Raw genomic sequence first — 17944 nt, 5'->3', positions numbered from 1 at the left:
TTCCATTTTGAGAAAACAAGATCATTTTTTAAGAAGGAAGTTATCTTCCTTCCTTCTTTCCTTTGTAGATAACATCTCCCACTCTTTTTTACCCCTACCCAGAGCAGCAATATATAAATATGAACTATTTGCTCAGCTTGAATATAGACTAACATTAATTATCACAACATTGAAGAAAGATGTCACAACCCTTCACCTGCTATCCAACCAAATATGTTTCTTCATAGAAAACTCCCCTTAAAAAAACAAATAAATGAAAAACACCACTACCTGTCAATAAAAAGGCTGTTTGGCCATAAAGGAAAGGGTTGATTTCTTACTAGAGTTCTTGTATTTCAAATTGATGCACCAGGACACTGTCAACCCCCCCCCACCAGCTGTCCTAGTTCCCATTGCCTCCATATATGATCCCAGAAGACAATACATGTGAAGACCAACTCTACAAACTACCAGAATAAAGATGCATTGCACAGACCTTAGCTACTCTCTGTAATAGTAGTCACATCTGTCAAGAGCTCTTAATTTAAAGGTCCTTCCCAACTTGAAAAAAATAAGACCTCTGTGTGAGGCCTACCTAGTTAAGCAAAGCCACTGCTGTTCCCCCAGCTAATATTGTCCCTCTGTACATAGTTTATCCATAATTTGTATGTATGTACATAGCCACTGCTAGTATCTTTTAACTCCTCTTAGATTGTTTATTTTTTTTTTCTGTTTTGTTTATACTGCAATGTTGTTTGCAGCATGAACGTTATTTGTTCTGACTATTTGTTGATGTTCATATATTGTAAGTACATCTAAACATGTAGAACTGCTTTTGCATGACATGTTTAAAGTATTTTTTTACATTATGTAACCTGATCTGATTATTAGTTGCTCCTGTCCAAACCAGGGTAGGCCTAAAATTGATCAGTTGTGATCTATATCATCCAGCTAAACAGATATAAATAAATATGTACATAGGTATATAAATGCCACAGTTGTCTTGTATAATTTCCAAAAATTTCAATAACTCAAACAGCTTGGGGAGATATTGAGGCACTGGGTACCAGTAAATCATCTGGAAATAGGGCAGTTTTGAGTTGTATCTCTCCCTGTATATATATATATATATATATATATATATATATATATATATATATATATATATATATATATATATATATTCCTAGAAATCAGGTTCTCTAAAATCGTCATAGCCAAGGTTCTAAACAGAGATAAAACAAAGCACTGGCAAGTGATACTTAATCCAAAATGGTTTTGGATTAAGTATTGCTTGCTAGTGCATTGTTTATCTTGCCAAGGACAAATCATAGTGGTGGCTTGGATTTTATTACAATTCATAGAAAAGTCCCCCCCCGGCAATACATTTAGTTGTAAAATTTAACCTCAAAATCATTTAAAAGCAAACAAAATAAACTGACAAAAATGTGAGAGATGCACCCTTCTTGACAGTAGTCACTACTCATTAATGTGTGCTTTATGTTTAATGACCATGCTGCTGGGTCACATAATTTAGCTGCTTTCTTATAAAAAGCCAAGACATCTAAATGTCTTGTATAGTTAGGAGGAAGAACTTAACACAAGAGAAACAGTCATATATAATAAATCTTTGTGGTCACTGCCTTATCAAGGTAAATGGATGCATTTTCACCTCTTTTTACAACTGTAGTTTAATCTTTATTGTTGAAAAGTTCTCTTGAGTGTTTAAACTCAAGTTTCATGTGATTAATAACTCTTCGCACAGCAAAAAAGATGGAAGAAGGCTTGCAATAAATCATTTAAAATGACTTATACATGGCCCTTTTCACCATATACTGCAATATTTTGTTAAACTGTTGCTATTAATCATTACATTTAGTTAAATCTTTACCATTTACTACATTTTGTTAAATAGTCACCATCCTCCATCAGATTAACTCAAATATGTAAATAATAATAGTTGTTTTAGTCAAAATTTTAATATTATAGATAATTTAAAATGTGCAGATTTTGAGCAGTATGAAACTTGTGGAAATTGCTGAAAAATTGCATGTGCAAATTTTTCTGATAGCTTTGATAATGACTAACAAGCAAACAAATAGCAGTATCTCCTGTGATATGTGACGTACTTCATGGACACTTTTATTGTATTTTCTTGTGTCCATCATGACATTTTACTTGATGCTCTTTAAAAATATATAATCCAAAAAATATAAAATATATAATTCAATCAGTTCTGAAAATTTGAACAAGAAATGACAAATAATGGTCCATAGCTGTATTGTAATGCATCATGGTCTTATTTTGTTTTCACACCCTGTTTTTGCATATGTTATCTATCATTTAATAGGAAAGTCACTCGGTTAATTACACTAGCTCCAGACAATGTTATGTTGCACAGAGGAGTTATGGGTATTAAATGGAAATATATATAAAATAGTGCTTTGTGCAGCAATGAGTTAATGTAACTTTAGACAAAAGGAAATAAACTATGGAAGAGAGGAACACACTAAAAGAAGAAAGAAGGAGATGCATTGTATAAAGGGAAATGGCTAAATATCTGTAAAGAAAGACATACAACAAATGTAGACAGAACATTTTCCCGGGCTGGATATACTCAAGTAAGCAGGTCGGACTGCTGTATGGTCGAGACACTCTGGAAGATAGATATGAAAAACAGAAAAGTGTGACAGGTATGCCCTCTGTTCATGTCCCAGTGACAATGAAGACAAATGGGAAATTAAGAGGAGGGGACCAGATGGGACAGATATGGAAGGCAAGCAGAATGAGATGAGATGAAAGAGAGAACAGGCTGAAAGCAAATCTGTAGAGGGTAAAAGCAGAAACCAAAAAGTTAATGTAAGGGTAGCCTTGAATTGGTGAACACAAAGGCCTAAAAAGCTTGTCAAAATAGCTCTTATTGAAATGGATATATAAAGATATTTTAAATGCCTCTACAGACTTGATTGTCTTTAGTGTGATAGTAATTTATTCAAACAGTTAACAGTTCTTTCACTAAATCAACTGGCAGATCTACTGTTCTTTGAGAAAGTTTTCATTAATGTAACCGTGTCAGCTCTATTATTATTGTAAGAGTAAGGCATACCTACAGGTATACATTTCTGGTGGATTAATTACTCCCCTTCTCCTGCCAGTATTTTATTGAAAAAAAGTTGTAACTCCTGTAACCTTTCTGCAGTAATTAATGTATCCATTCATTTTATTCATTTGGTAATTTTTTTTTGTATGTTCCCTAACATCTGTTGATCTTTTGTATTATATAGGTATCATAGTGTGATACTGAACTCCATCTGTGTCTTTATGGAATTCAAAAATATTTTCAATGGTTAGGGTTAGCACACATGAGTAAGATAATGCAGGAATGTGTATCCCCCCTGGTTCCCACCTTACTGGTGTGCTAACCCTACCCTGCTCCAACCCTAAACTTTAAATTACTAGAAACCCGTTAACAGTATCACTACCAAGACAACTTCTGATCTCCATTTCGTAGTTGGGGTTTACTGATATATATATATATATATATATATATATATATATATATATATATATATATTTTTTTTAGTTCGGCAGATATATTAATTGTTTTGTGATTCATTTGGTATGAGTTGTTTGGTGTTTTGTGAATTCTTTCTTTTTTATTCTACCATTTGTGAGCTTTGTTTGTAATTTGAACATTTTTTTACACCAGCAGAAGTGATTGAATCTCATCTGATTGCTTCTATCAGTGTTACGTCCATGAGATTGCTAACACTAGGGATCAGGGAATTTGCTCTTTCCCCCACTGAAGATTGATCTTGGAGTTGGCATATATAATTAGCAAGAGGTTTGATGGGCTTGCCCCCCCTAAAAATAAACAAAGTGTGAAGACTGGTATAGAAGGGTGAAGGTTGCCAGCCTAGCCAGATTGAATTTTATAGATAATTCTATCATATGTAAATATGAATGTTGAACTACAAGCTTGTTTTTTTAAATGAAAGGATATGCTGTGAAATGTTGAACTTAAAACAATGTGGAAACATTGCCATCTGCTGTAAAGAAAGCTAAGTCAAGCATTTCTTGTTGGTCCTTTGAAATTAAAATTATTTCATGACTGCCTTTGATGTTTACAATTCGGCTCCGGTCAGGCTAGATGAAGGCTTCCTGCCTATTGTTTTAAGGCTAAAGTTAATGACCAGGATTTACATGCGGAATGTCCTTTATTGCTCTAAGTGTAAAAGAATGCAAATGCACTTTCTGTCAGCCTGGGAATGCCAGGAAAGTGTGAAATGATATAATGATTTATCAGAACTGCGGTTTCAATTTAAACAGAGAGAATCAGAAGGCATTAAGCATTTTTGTCTTGTTCATCCAACTCATCAGCACTGCCTGTTGTCTTAAGTTATCTTAGACTTGTGTTTTCTTTTAGAGAGCTAGAAATTAGAAAGTTTAGACTAAGTGTTTTTCTGAGATGTTAGAACTATACTACTGATTTATTTTAAGTATTTTTGTGTGATCTCTGAACTCTTGACTAGCACTGATTGTGTAGTAAAAAGTATTGTCTTGTGGTTTTAATTACTTATTAAATATTTTAAAACCTTTCAACTGTGGCTGGTTTTGTGTAGAGATAATTTAAGCTCTTAAGAGTACTTGCATGCCTTTGGTAAAACTGTGCAAAGCCACTCTAATAAGCTTTTACTGTTTAGTCACATTTACCAATTGGATAATAATATTGCACAGTAATAATTGGACACCCTTTTAAGGGCCTTTGAGTAGCTGATAAATATTAGTGGGTGGTGGCAGCTGGTACTACCATATAGTCTGGGAGAAAGGGGCACAGCTGGAGAACCTGTGCCAGCCTTCCCCAAGAGTGTCTGTGTGGTTGTATAAACTCTTATCTCAAAGTGTGTGTGTGTGTGTGTGTGTGTGTGTGTGTGTGTGTGTGTGTGTGTGTGTGTGTGTGTGTGTGTGTGTGTCAGATACTTGGGTAGGGACACAAAGCACTGGTTAGACAGAGAGGGTGACAGAGGTATTAGCTTGCCCACTAGGCTGAGATCTGGACTCTATAGCTGTGCCAGTGGGGAGTCTTATTGGGGACCTGGAGAGCAAGGGAGCGACCAGCCCCAGACTGACTGTGATCTCTGTGTGCTCTTAAGGGAAATTGCACTTTACTGTGTGTATTTGTTATCCTTTCCTGCTGTATAAGACACCTTCTGTGGTGTTCTTGGTGAGGACTGAGGCTCCTTGATTGCTGGGCCAGGGCACAGGCATCACATATTAATTGGTGGCAGTGGTTGGGATATCCACCTCACATATTAATTGGTGGCAGTGGTTGGGATATCCTCACATATTAATTGTTTGGCAGAGGTGGAATATCCACACCATATATTAATTAGTTGGCAAATAATAATTGGCTTGTAGTGGTGTGGGTAGAGGGAATCCTGTAGCTTGTGTACAGTTAGCTTTGAAGGTGTTTTGTGCTCTAAAACAGCCACACAGTGAGTTCAGATCACAATTGTTTTATTTCTTTTGTTAGCTTAGTTAGTCAGGGTGAGCAGGCAGCATGTCAGCAGAGGAGTATGGAAAGCTGACAAGGAGCCAGCTGGTGGAGTTGTGCCAGGCTAGGGGACTGGTGCATGGAAACCTGACTAAGGCAGACCTGATTGCAGGCTTGGTTACAGCTGCATCAGAAAACAGCAACCAGGAGGACAATCAGACTGGCAGTGGAGATATAATTCCCTCGGAGAATGGACAGCTCAACCTTTCTGCAGTGGACTTAAAAATCCAGCTAGAGCTATAGAGACTTGAGTTGGAGGCCAAGCGTGTGGAATTAGAAGCAAATGAGAGACTGCGACATTTGCAGGTTGAGGAGAATGAGAAATTATGTCTGCAAGATGAGGAACAAGAGAGGCAGAGGCAGCATGAAAAGGAGATGCTGACTCGTTGCCAGAGTCATGGAGGTAATGGGGAAGGGAGTAAATGGACCCCAGAAGCACAAATTGCTTCTGCAGTTTAAAGAGGGGGATAATTTTGATAGTTTCATTCATATGTTTGAGAGGGTATGTAAACAGTATAAAGTTGACCAAGGGCTCTGGGTATGGTTCCTGACCCAATTACTCCATGGTAAAGCTGTAACTGTTCTGTCCAAAATGTCTGATGTTGCATGTTTTGATTATACTGCTGTTAAGAAATTTCTTTTAGAACTGTTTAAGCTAACACTCGAAACATGTAGAAAAACTTTTCGTGAGCATAGACACAAGGCAGATGAAAGTGTGTGTGAATATGTTGCTGAACTGAGCACTTATTTCCATAGGTGGGTCAGTGGATGTCAGGTCACCACTTTTGAAAGGCTGACCGACCTTTTGGCGAGGGAACAAACCCTTAGCACTTTGCCTGAGGACATGAGGATCTGGTTAGCTGATAGACAATGTGCTACTTCAGATGAGTTGGGGAAGAATGGAGACCTATACCTGGCAAGCAGGGCAGCCCTGCACAGGAAGGGGACCCCCACTACTGCTCATGGGTTTAAAGGAACTCATGGTGGGCAGCACAGACTGCCCCAACAGAATCTGCCAGTAGCAGGAGAAGCCACTAGTCCAGGTACACATCCAGGAGCTAGGGTTAAATGTTTTGAATGCAACCAGTGGGGGCCATGTGGCATACAGGTGTCCACGGAGGCAAGGTGGGGAACTAAAAGTGACAGAGCCAGCAAGTGGGAAAGACAAAATGCCAATAGTAGGTAGTCTTGAGACAACAGGGGTACTAAACTATCATCCTGCAGATGTCCTGAGAGGGAAGGATTTCAATAAGGCAGTACCATGTGCTTATGCAGTAACATGCAGTCAGGCTAGGAGACAAGTATGTGGGTCTGGTAGCCTGTGGGAGACCCAGACAGACTGCATACTTGCAGCCAGGACTGGTGAGGTGGTTACTTCAGGGAGTGAGCTACTCTGTAGCAGTGAAACTGAAGGTGAGCCACAGCTGCTTGTGAGTACTGATGGTCCCTTGGACAGAGTGACTGCAAAGCTAGAGGTGAGTAGTAGTACCCAGGCTGACAGTGAGGCACCACTGTCAGAGGATGCCAGACTTCCTGTAGACGGGAGGCTGGGAAGGGTTACAAGGAGAGAGTTGAGACAGGCTCAGCTCTCAGACCCTTCATTGCAAGGCATGAGGCAGGTAGCTAGGGAGTCACGTGATTCTCAAGGAAAGGGAGAATCTGTATACTGGGATAAAGGGTTACTAAACAGAGAGTGGACCCCTGAGGGAGGGCTAGAAGGTGAGAGAGTACAGCAGTTGGTAGTGCCTAGAGCCTACCGTCTGGCGCTTCTAGCCATAGCCCATGATATTCCCTTTGCAAGTCATATGGGCATAATACGTGCAAAGAGGCACATTATGCAGAATCTCTATTGGCCTGTAATTTCCAGAGATGTAACAGGGTACTGCAGGACCTGTGAGCAGTGCCAAAAGGTAGGCAAGGCAGGAGACAAGGTGAGAGCTCCTCTGATGATTTTGCCTGTGACTGAGGAGCCATTTCAGAGGGTAGTTATGGATACTGTGGGTCCTCTGAGTACCCCAGGTTCCACAGGGAAAAAGTATATCCCAGTGGTAGTGGATTATGCTACACAATACCCTGAGGCAGTGGCTTTGTCCTCCATTGAAGCAGAGAAGGTGGCAAATGCTTTGTTAGAGATTTTCAGCAGGGTAGGTTTCCCAAAAGAAATACTGACTGACCGAGGTGCCAATTTCATGTCAGACCTGCTGGCTTGTCTGTGGAAGTCCTCTGGGGTGAAGCACATGAAGACCACCCCCTACCATCCCCGGACTAATGGTCTTGTTGAGAGGTTAAACTTTACAATCAAGTCCATGCTATGTGCATTTGCAGATCAGTTTAAGAGGGGGTGGGACAAATATTTGCTCCATCTGTTTGCTTACAGAGAGGTGCCCCAGGAATCCATGTGTTTTTCACCCTTTGAGTTGCTGTATGGGCCTAGGACGAGGGTACCTCTAGATTTAATTCAAGATGAATGGGAAGGTGAGTGTGAGTCTCACAAGGAGTCTTTTGTGGCATATGTCCTAAACCTCAGGACAAGGCTCAGGGAACTCATGGGCTTGGCCCAGGAGAACCTGGCAGAAGCCCAACAACAGAAAAAGGTGTGGTATGACAGGAATTCTTGAGCTAGAGAGTATGCTGTGGGGCAGCAGGTAATGGTTCTCATTCCTGTCAGACTCAACAAGCTGCAAGCAGCTTGGGAGGGAACCTACAAGGTGGTAAGAAAGGTAAGTGATGTTAACTACATGGTGGAACTGCTAGGCAGATGGCAAGGACACAAATTGTACCATGTTAACTTGATGAAACCTTACCATGATAGGGAGGCCCTTGTGCTGAGCATTTGCAGTGGATTGCAGGAGAAATGTGAGGGAGATCTGGGGACTGATCACCTCAGTGAGGCTCAGGCTGGCACCTCAGTGGAAGGGGTAGCAATGTCCCAGCAGCTATCTCCTACTCAGGTTCAAGAAATCCGAGCAGTGTTGCAGGAATTTGGGGACATGTTCACTGGGAAACCAGGTTGCACCTACCTGGTGCAGCACCAGGTGGATACAGGACCCCAAAGGCCTATTAGGCAGGCCCCTTATAGAGTACCTGAGAGAGTCAAACAGACTCTAAGGGAGGAAATACAGGAGGTGTTGGAACTAGGGGTGATTCAAGAGTCTAACAGTCCCTGGACCTTCCCAGTGGTGCTGGTGCCAAAGAAGGATGGCAGCACCAGGTTCTGTGTGGACTACAGGAAATTAAATAGTCACACAGAGTTGAATGCTTACCCCATGTCTAGGACAGATGAGGCCCTAGAGCAGCTGAGTGGGGCTAAGTATCTTACAACCATTGATCTTACCAAGGGTTACTGGCAGATGCCCTTGACTCCCAGTGCTAGAGAGAAGTCAGCCTTTGTGACTCCTTTTGGCTTGTATGAGTTCACAAAGATGCCCTTTGGGATGAAGAATGCCCCAGCAACTTTCCAGAGGCTGGTAGATAATATCCTAGCAGGAGCAGGAGGGTTTGCCCTTGCTTACCTAGATGATATTGCCATCTACAGCCATTCCTGGCCAGAGCACCTTCAGCATGTCAGGGGCGTGCTGGGCAGATTACAGAGAGCAGGGTTGACCATTAAGCTGAGCAAATGTCAGGTGGGTATGGCAGAGGTCTTCTACCTAGGACATAGAATGGGGAGTGGTAAAATAAGGCCATAACCTGCCAAAGTGGAATCCATTCAGGCCTCCCTGTATCTGTTACTAAAAAGCAGGTGAGGGCATTTTTAGGGACAGCAGGGTACTACAGAAAGTTTGTCCGCTGTTATAGTACCATAGCTGCTCCTCTCACAGATCTGACAAGGAAGAACAGGCCAGATAAGGTAGTGTGGACCCCAGCATGTGAGCAGGCATTCCAGAAGCTTAAAGAAGCTTTGGGAGGACCCCCTGTGTTAGCCAGTCCAGATAACAGCAAAGAATTTGTTGTACAGGTGGATGCTTCAAACCATGGGGTGGGGGCTGTACTTAGCCAGATTTCTTCAGTGGGGGAAGAGCACCCAGTGGTTTATCTCAGTCATAGGCTCCAACCCAGGGAGGAATGCTATGCAGCTGTAGAAAAGGAATGTTTAGCCATAGTGTGGGCACTGCAGAAACTTCAGCCTTATCTGTATGGAAGGAAATTCACTGTTATGATGGTTCATAACTCCCTAACTTGGTTAAACAGTGCCAGCCAGCAAAACGCCAAGTTGCTAAAATGGAGCCTAGGGGTGCAAGCATATATGTCAGTGCAGCACTGCAGTGGGAGTAGCAATGCCAATGCAGATGAGCTGTCAAGACAGGGAATGGGGTGAGGTACACCCAGATAGACCTGACCCTCTCAAGCAGCGTTTCTCAAGGGTCACTTGAAACACTAGCTTGAGTTCTCTGGGGGATGGAGGGGTGGGAGAAATGTGAAGACTGGTAGAGAAGGGTGAAGGCTGCCAGCCTAGCCAGATAGAATTTTATAGATAATTATATCATTTGTAAATATGAATGTTGAACTAGAAGCTTGTTTTTTAAATGAAAGAATATGCTGTGAAATATTGAACTTAAAACAATGTAACAACATTGCCATCTGCTGTAAAGAAAGTGAAGTCAAGCATTTCTTGTTGGTTTTTTGAAATTAAAATTATTTCATGACTGCCTTTGATGTTTACAATTTGGCTCCGACCAGGCTAGATGAAGGCTTCCTGCCTATTGTTTTAAGGCTAAAGTTAATGACCAGAATTTACATGTGGAATGTCCTTTATTGCTCTAAGTGTAAAAGAATGTAAATGCAGTTACTATCAACCTGGGAACACCAGGAAAGTGTGAAATAATGTAATGTTTTATCAGAACTGCAGTTTCAATTTAAACAGAGAGAATCAGAAGGCATTAAGCATTTTTGTCTTGTTCATCCAACTCATCAGCACTGCCTGTTGTCTTAAGTTATCTTAGACTTGTGTTTTTTTAGAGAGCTAGAAATTAGAAAGTTTAGACTATGTGTTTTTCTGAGATGTTAGAACTGTACTACTGATTTATTTTAAGTATTTTTGTGTGATCTCTGAACTCTTGACTAGCACTGACTGTGTAGTAGAAAGTATTGTCTTGTGGTTTTAATTATTTATTAAATATTTTAAAACCTTTCAGCTGTGGCTGGTTTTGTGTAGAGATAATTTAAGCTGTCAAGAGTACTTGCATGCATTTGGTAAAACTGTACAAAGCCACTCTAATAAGCTTTGACTGTTTAGTCACATCTACTAGTTGGATAATAATATTGCACAGTAATAATTGGACACCATTTTAAGGGCCTTTAAGTAGCTGATGAATATTAGTGGGTGGTGGTAGCTGGTACTACCGTATAGTCTGGGAGAAAGGGGCACAACTGGAGAACCTGTGCCATACTTCCCCAGGAGTGTCTGTGTGGTTGTATAAACTCATCTCAAAGTGTATATGTGTGTGTGTCAGCTACTTGGGCAGGGATATGAAGCACTGGTTGGACAGAGAGGGTGCTAGAGGTTTTAGCTTGTCCACTAGGCTGAGATCTGGACCCTATAGCTGAGCCGGTGGGGAGTCTTATTGGGGACCAGGAGAGCAAGGGAGCGACCAGTCCCGGACTGACTGTGATCTCTGTGTGCTCTTAAGGGAAATTGCACTTTACTGTGTGTATTTGTTATCCTTTCCTCCTATATGAGACACCCTCTCTGGTGTTGGTGGTAAGGATTGAGGCTCCTTGATTGCGGGCCAGGGCACGGGCATCACACAAGGGTGTCATTTTTTTTAGTATTTTAGATTTCGATCTTTCAGGATCCATCTTTAGCTCCAAAACAACACCACACAAATATATATATATATATATATATATATATATATATATATATAAAAATCAGGAAGCCAATGCACCAAGTTATTCTCCTGGTTCCTCTGCTTTCACTTTCAAGGGATAACACTTCACATAGCCAGCAATCCTTAAATGCTCATGCTGTAATAAATTAATCAGTTAAACATTTAAACAACCCACATTAATACAAAATTACTTTAATTCATTAACTAATACACAATTCAATCCACCTTTATTGCATCATTAATACATAAATGTATAAATAACTTCTCCCAGCACAAGTCCCCAGGACCCATATAAAATTCAACATTGCATACTATTTTATTCCAAATTTTCAAAAGTTCAGACACACCTCTTGATTTAATCCCCCAGGGGAAGAGGGTACCATGATTAAAAATATATATTGTTTCCAATTGATTTAATCTCAAGTGAAAATCCCCCCTCATACCTGTGGGTTGTGCCAAAATACTAAAAAACAAAGAAGCCCCATCACCACAGGGCTCAGATAAAAAATGTTGAGCTACAGGGCTTTCCCTCTTTTCAGTCCTAATATCAGCAAAATGTTCTAACACCCATATTCTTACCATCCTTTTTGTCTGCCCTGTCTACCACTTGATTGCTTCACCACCACATCCCAAAATGTAAACAACCCCACAGGATTTGCAAATAAATTTATCACTTGCCACATATTTCCGGCCATTGACAATAGATCCTGAAATATTCCGAATTTTATCGCATACACTACAATTACCACATGCAAATGAACCCACCAACTTTAAAGAGGACTGTCCAACCCTGATTGGTCTATTAAGTAATTCCTGTAAATTACAATATTGACTAAAGGAAAAAGTGACCCTCTTTGGAAAAATTGTACTTAAAACTCATCTGAAATAATCATAGGCCACAAGCCCTTAATTATTTTCCTTAAAGACTCAGAAAAAGGGCTGTACCTAGTAACATAAAACAACCTGTCCTCACCCTCTTCGCTATTTCCATTCACCTGACTGAAAGAAAACCCACCTTGAATAAATCATGTCCATTTTACACCACCCTCTACTTTTTTTTCTTGCTCTCCCCAATATCTCCTTTGAATACCCCCTACAGGAGAGTCTATGCTAAACCTCCAACATATAAGGGCCCCGCAGATTTGCATCTGAATACTTGTACATAGGTGTATTCACTGCATTTTTCTTAAGTTGAATTGTTTACATGAAATATAGATTTCACTTTCAAAACACAAAGATAAGTGGCATTTTCCATATTCATTTCTAATCTTGATGCCGTGAAAATGTTTCTGTTCTTAAGAAATGGATATTCTCATCAGATGCAGTCAAAGTGGCCTATAGCTGCACTTTTTAATTTCATCTTCCTCAGGCTGATGAAAGTGCAGATATGCATTAAATCTTGCAGACCTTGGGATACAAACATTTTAAATCATTTTGAAAGCTATAGTAAGTAACACAAATTCAAAGAGAAAAGGTGCAAAAGCTATAACAGTGTGCATAGTCCAGCAGGTAAGAACTTTCTAGATGGACTGCTGAGGAGGAGCACAGAACAAGCTTCAGTTAGAAGCTAATTATGTGTACATTTTATAGTTGATTATTTACTTCCGATCATTTGTACTAGTTAAAATCAATCACTAAATTCCTTACATACTGTAGTGAAGAAACTCAAAAATAATGACTAATTTTAACTGATCACACTAAATGCATCATTGGAAGAAAACAGTCTAGAATTAACATGCATAACTAAGCATTTACCGCAACATAAGCAACTGCATGTACATTTGTTTTACTTTTGTATTGCACAGTTTACATTTATTACATCTGAATACACTGTATTCCTGTAATTTGATTGCAGCGTTGGCCAGCGGCAGTTGCTTTGTCTTGCAAGGGCACTCCTTCAGAAAGCCCGAATCCTAGTCCTGGATGAAGCAACGGCGGCAGTTGACCTAGAGACTGATAACCTTATCCAGTCAACGATCAGGACACAGTTTGATTTCTGCACAGTAATAACAATAGCACATCGAATCAACACCATCATGGATTATGAAAGGTAACACCATTTTTGAAGTCAGATGCTCTTTTATTTCAGAGTTTCCTTTTATTAGCCCTCATTCATTAGTGCAGGTATTTCAGCACCTCCATTTGTGCTTCTTTCATTTTTTTAAGATTGTGTGTCTAATCTATGCCAACATATATATACTCTCCAGAGAATGTTTACGTCATACCTCAAAGCATTTGACTGTTTTCTGCCTACTTTAAACTGTTTTGTTTGTGGCTGTGTTTTCTGCATTGCCTATTTACAGTACTTGATTAATTTATAGCATGCTCTAGATCCAGACTTGTTCATTCTAGACTGTTTGGCATTTTCTGAGCACCAAAGCCAGCCATCTTACATCATGAGGGCCCTCCTGCACCCTTGTGGCAGAAGAGTTTAGTCAAGGACCCATCTGAGTTGGGGATTGTTGGAACAAGTCTCAGGCTTGGGCTTTCCTATTAGTCGGATTGTTTGAAAACTGTTTTACGTAGCTAATATTTAAACACAGCATTTGTGCAAAGCTGCACACTGTGCAACAGGGGTTAGCCCTGCCATATATAGATGCAAAAACTTAAAAAGTCAACTTTTCCCTAGGTGACTGTTAGGGAACCCTCCTAAACTTCTCTGCTTCTCAGCACGCAACTCAGTTGCACACTGCTGCCCAGAGAACAACCCAGCTGCTCTTTTTGAGGCACCAGCATAGGTTTCTACTGTGTAAACCTCCCATAGATTCGCTGATTTTACTAGTTTTACAGCAGAACCTAGTACATCTAGCCCACCCTCCACCACTTATTACAGAATACACCTGACATAATGGAAGGTCAGTTTCCCATCATTGCTCCAGCCAGCTTGATTGACATGGGCATCCTGAGGCATTGTAACAAGTGCCTCCTTCCTGTATACAGACAACCTACTACTCCTAAAACATACAATTCCAACATGTGAGAGATACATCTATACTGTGAATCTGGAGTCAGTGCTCTCTGTCTCATGTAACAACAAACCAAATACCAATCAGGTTGTCAGCACCCAGACTCCACCTCTCACGCATACCAAGCACACAGCACATAAACCCACATACACGGAGGTACTCACTAGAAATATACCAAAAGAGCAAAGACCTTCCATGTGCAAACCTTCTGAAAACAGTACGTTCCCAACAGCACCCACTACACATAATGGCACATGCATCAGTGTCTCACCCAATAAGCCCCTAAGGCAAAACATATCTAAAACAAATGCCCCTTTTTTTAAAGCACCTTTATTGAATTTCACTTGTGACATAGGCAATTTTACATGTATGCAAAAGTAATCAAACTGTATTAACAAATTAATATTAATAAACATTATGGTTCACATATATTGCTATATATCATATAACCTGAACAACATTAATTAATTATTCAAATCCTGCCCCTTGTTTTAAACAAGAAACAACTTTATTAACCATCACTTATGACATAAGCAATCATACATGTATGCAACTGAAAATAAACCACACCGACAACCAAATGTCTTGGTCATAGATGTCTCCATAGTGAGACACACAGATGTTCCCCTCACTAGGCTGGACAAGGAAATGTTCACAGTCAGCTTGATGGTTATGGCAGATGGAAATGAAGAAAGAAATTCAATTTAAAAATGTAGTAAATGCCTAGATGATATTTAAACAAAGCTAAAAGCAAGCCATAAACAACTGTGCCTAAGGTGGTACACTTCAACCTTGGTTTGAAAAAGTTTATCATGATGATACACCTCCTTAAATATCCCAGAACTTTAATGTCATAGTACCCATAGCTATTTAAAAGCATTGTTTGAAATGTAGTACAGAAAGTATATGAGAAAAAAATAATTTTACTGGTACCACACTAAGCAGTTTTGTAGGACTAAAGCAGCCAAGCATGTTTTTGAAGTAAGCCTTCTGACTGGTTAAAAGTGACACAGATTCCCACTATCATTTTCAACTATTTTGTTTGGGCTTCTCCACCCTATAAACACCATTAAGCCTCCCTCTCGGAGACCCAACTGGCCCATTCCATTCCAGCCAAAGGTGATAGCTTACCATCCTAATATTTTTACCTTGAAAGTAAGAGTTGGGTGCCAAGTGTGGTGCTGTCATCGTCTGGGAAGGTGGTGGTGATTTGTTTGCGCTCCAACATCCCTCATTCCTATGTCAGCATTGTGGGATTTGCAATGGTTATGGTCAGGAAGCACATGCATGCGCCTGCAATGCCAGCATCCTGCTAACCAGTGCACAGCATGCAAAACAAGCATCACTAGGCTCTTAGCTGTAGCTGATGCATCTGCAGTTCTGCAGATGTTGCTAATGCAGTGGTTTGCTGCTGTTTTCCTTCCCCCAGGATGGGAGGGGATGGCATCAGCTGCTGAGACCCAAACAACCTGCCCACTCCCTCCAGTACCCATGATGTTATGTGAAATGGGTAGTCAGGGAAGTAGTTCATTTCCACAATGTTTGTCCATGATTCCTATTTTTTTCTAAATTACACTTATCCAATTTTTATGTTGTTGTACAAAGTTAATTGTTCTATTGTTCATGTGTTTCTAACAGGTTTTTAATTTGACTGATTTGTGTGCATTTCCCAAGTAGTATTGCTAGCACATCCATTATTTGCAGTTTTCCAGTCATACCATAAGTGTTTAGCTGTTCATTTATAAATGAACATATTCTGTGCATGGGTGTAGCAATTTAGATTGTATGTGGTAACCAAAACACTCTCACATTCAGCTTTGATATTATCCAACCTCACAAAATTTGATGTCATTTGAATTGCATTCCTTTTTTTTTCTTGTATAGAATCATCGTTCTTGACAATGGACAAGTTGTAGAATTTGACACTCCAGCAAATCTTCAAAGAAGTGAAGGCATGTTTTACAGTATGGTTAAAGACTCTGGTCTTCTTTAGGCAGATTCTAGATGGCGCCTCTCCATTTAGCTGCCTAGTGAAATTAGAAATGTGTGCTGCTTGGCTCTGTTGCCATTATGAAGTCCACCTCACTCCAGAATGTCAGATGCCTTTAGATCCTAAAGCCTGCCTATAAAATTTATGGGACTCAGGCACACCAGCTGAAAGCCACATTGTACGTAAAAGTTCATCTAGAGAGATGGTGGATTCTGCTCTTCAAGACATGTAGACCTTGTGTCTCCGTGTGGCATCATGAATATTATATGAACACATAAATGAATGTTACACTGTTAAAGTGTTTACACTGATGCACTTAGATGATTCCAAATTATGTTTGGAATAAAAATAATTATTTTGACTGTGGTTTAGTTTAAAACTTTAAATATTATAAATGCTGTTTAGGATAACATTCCTTTTTGGGTTGTCTCTGATGAACCCCAGTTGTTTTCATTGTTTAAAATATATATTAATAAAATTATTTTGTACCAGGTAAGAGCTATGTTATGCTGACTTTCTTTGAAAAACAAAAGGCTTACATATGATACAGAGTGTTTATTGGAAGTTGCATTTGGCAATATTTAATAGGTGTTCTTTGTCGGTGTGTGCTGCAGTGCTTTACTACCATTCTTAGTGATACAAATTTGCTGAAGGCAAATAATCACTAACCCTGTGTCCTGTGCAGGCTGTTTTTCTCCCCCCACTGGAGACATTAGACTGGTTCTTAGAAGAAAAGAGAAAGCACCATATACCATCTTCAGTTCTTTTTGCCTCTATCAAAGTGCTTGGTATGTTTTTTGGCAAACTGTATGATACTTTTTATCTTGTAATTTTGGTGAAGTGTATTTTTTTAATATTATATACACTTGTCATATTTTTCTGGCTGATGACGTCCCTGGAAAAAGTTGCCAAGTTGTGTATTTGGTGAGAGGTACATCATGCTAAATGATTTCCAACTTCAATGCCTTTTCTGCCTGGAAAGGATGAGTAAATCTGAGGAATGTTCACATTTTAAAAATAAAACCTGTACCAGAAGAACTAGAAATATAAAAGTTTTTGAACATGAAAAAAAATGCCCTGTTTCAGTCAGAGGATGTTTGTCCCCTCAGTATCATCTGTTGGGAGAAAGAAGTTCTGAGGGAAAAAAACACCATAGGAAGATGAAAAACCCAAGAGAGTTGTAACTATAGAATTGAGTATAATGTGTGAGGCCTTAGAGATGCTATCAGTCCTGCACATGCCTGAAAGCTCCAGTTAAATGTAGGCACCATTTTCTCAGCCCTGTGCACAGTGTATATAGCATGGTCATCTAATGAAGTCCCTTCAGAGTCCAACAGTAGGTTAGTGTCATCTTTTGTGGCCAGACCATAGTAGTTTATTTTGCTGCTTCACAAACAGATGTTGATAGCCAGTCATCTGCTCTGGGCCAGTAGCTGACATAGGCTCTAGGGGAAGGGCCTGAAGATGTACCTTCAAAGATGTGAAATCACTGCTGTCTACTTCCCTACCTGAGGACAGCTTCTTCAAAGAGATTTTTATCTTATGTTTTAGCATTTTAACTGAGGCTCAAGAGAAATGCATAACTCAAGCAGAAGGTACATCGAACTGCTGGATATAACTGAGC

General features: G+C 39.8%; 1 protein-coding gene across 1 annotated transcript in view; it reads left to right on the top strand.

Moving 5' to 3' along the window:
- The window catches only part of LOC122816399 (multidrug resistance-associated protein 1-like), an 827783-nt gene extending 810967 nt beyond the window's left edge, over nt 1-16816 (top strand). Inside the window, exons 29-30 of the mRNA XM_044089157.1 lie at nt 13220-13414; nt 16215-16816. Coding sequence (XP_043945092.1) covers nt 13220-13414; nt 16215-16323 — 304 coding nt within the window. The 3' untranslated portion in view covers nt 16324-16816. The remainder of the gene's footprint in view (nt 1-13219; nt 13415-16214) is intronic.
- Nucleotides 16817-17944: the final 1128 nt, after the last annotated feature.

This window comes from Protopterus annectens, chromosome 12.part0 (genome assembly GCF_019279795.1).
Source record: "Protopterus annectens isolate FY-2018-M chromosome 12.part0, PAN1.0, whole genome shotgun sequence".
Taxonomy (NCBI): domain Eukaryota; kingdom Metazoa; phylum Chordata; order Ceratodontiformes; family Protopteridae; genus Protopterus; species Protopterus annectens.
This window is presented reverse-complemented; position numbering and strand designations above follow the sequence as displayed.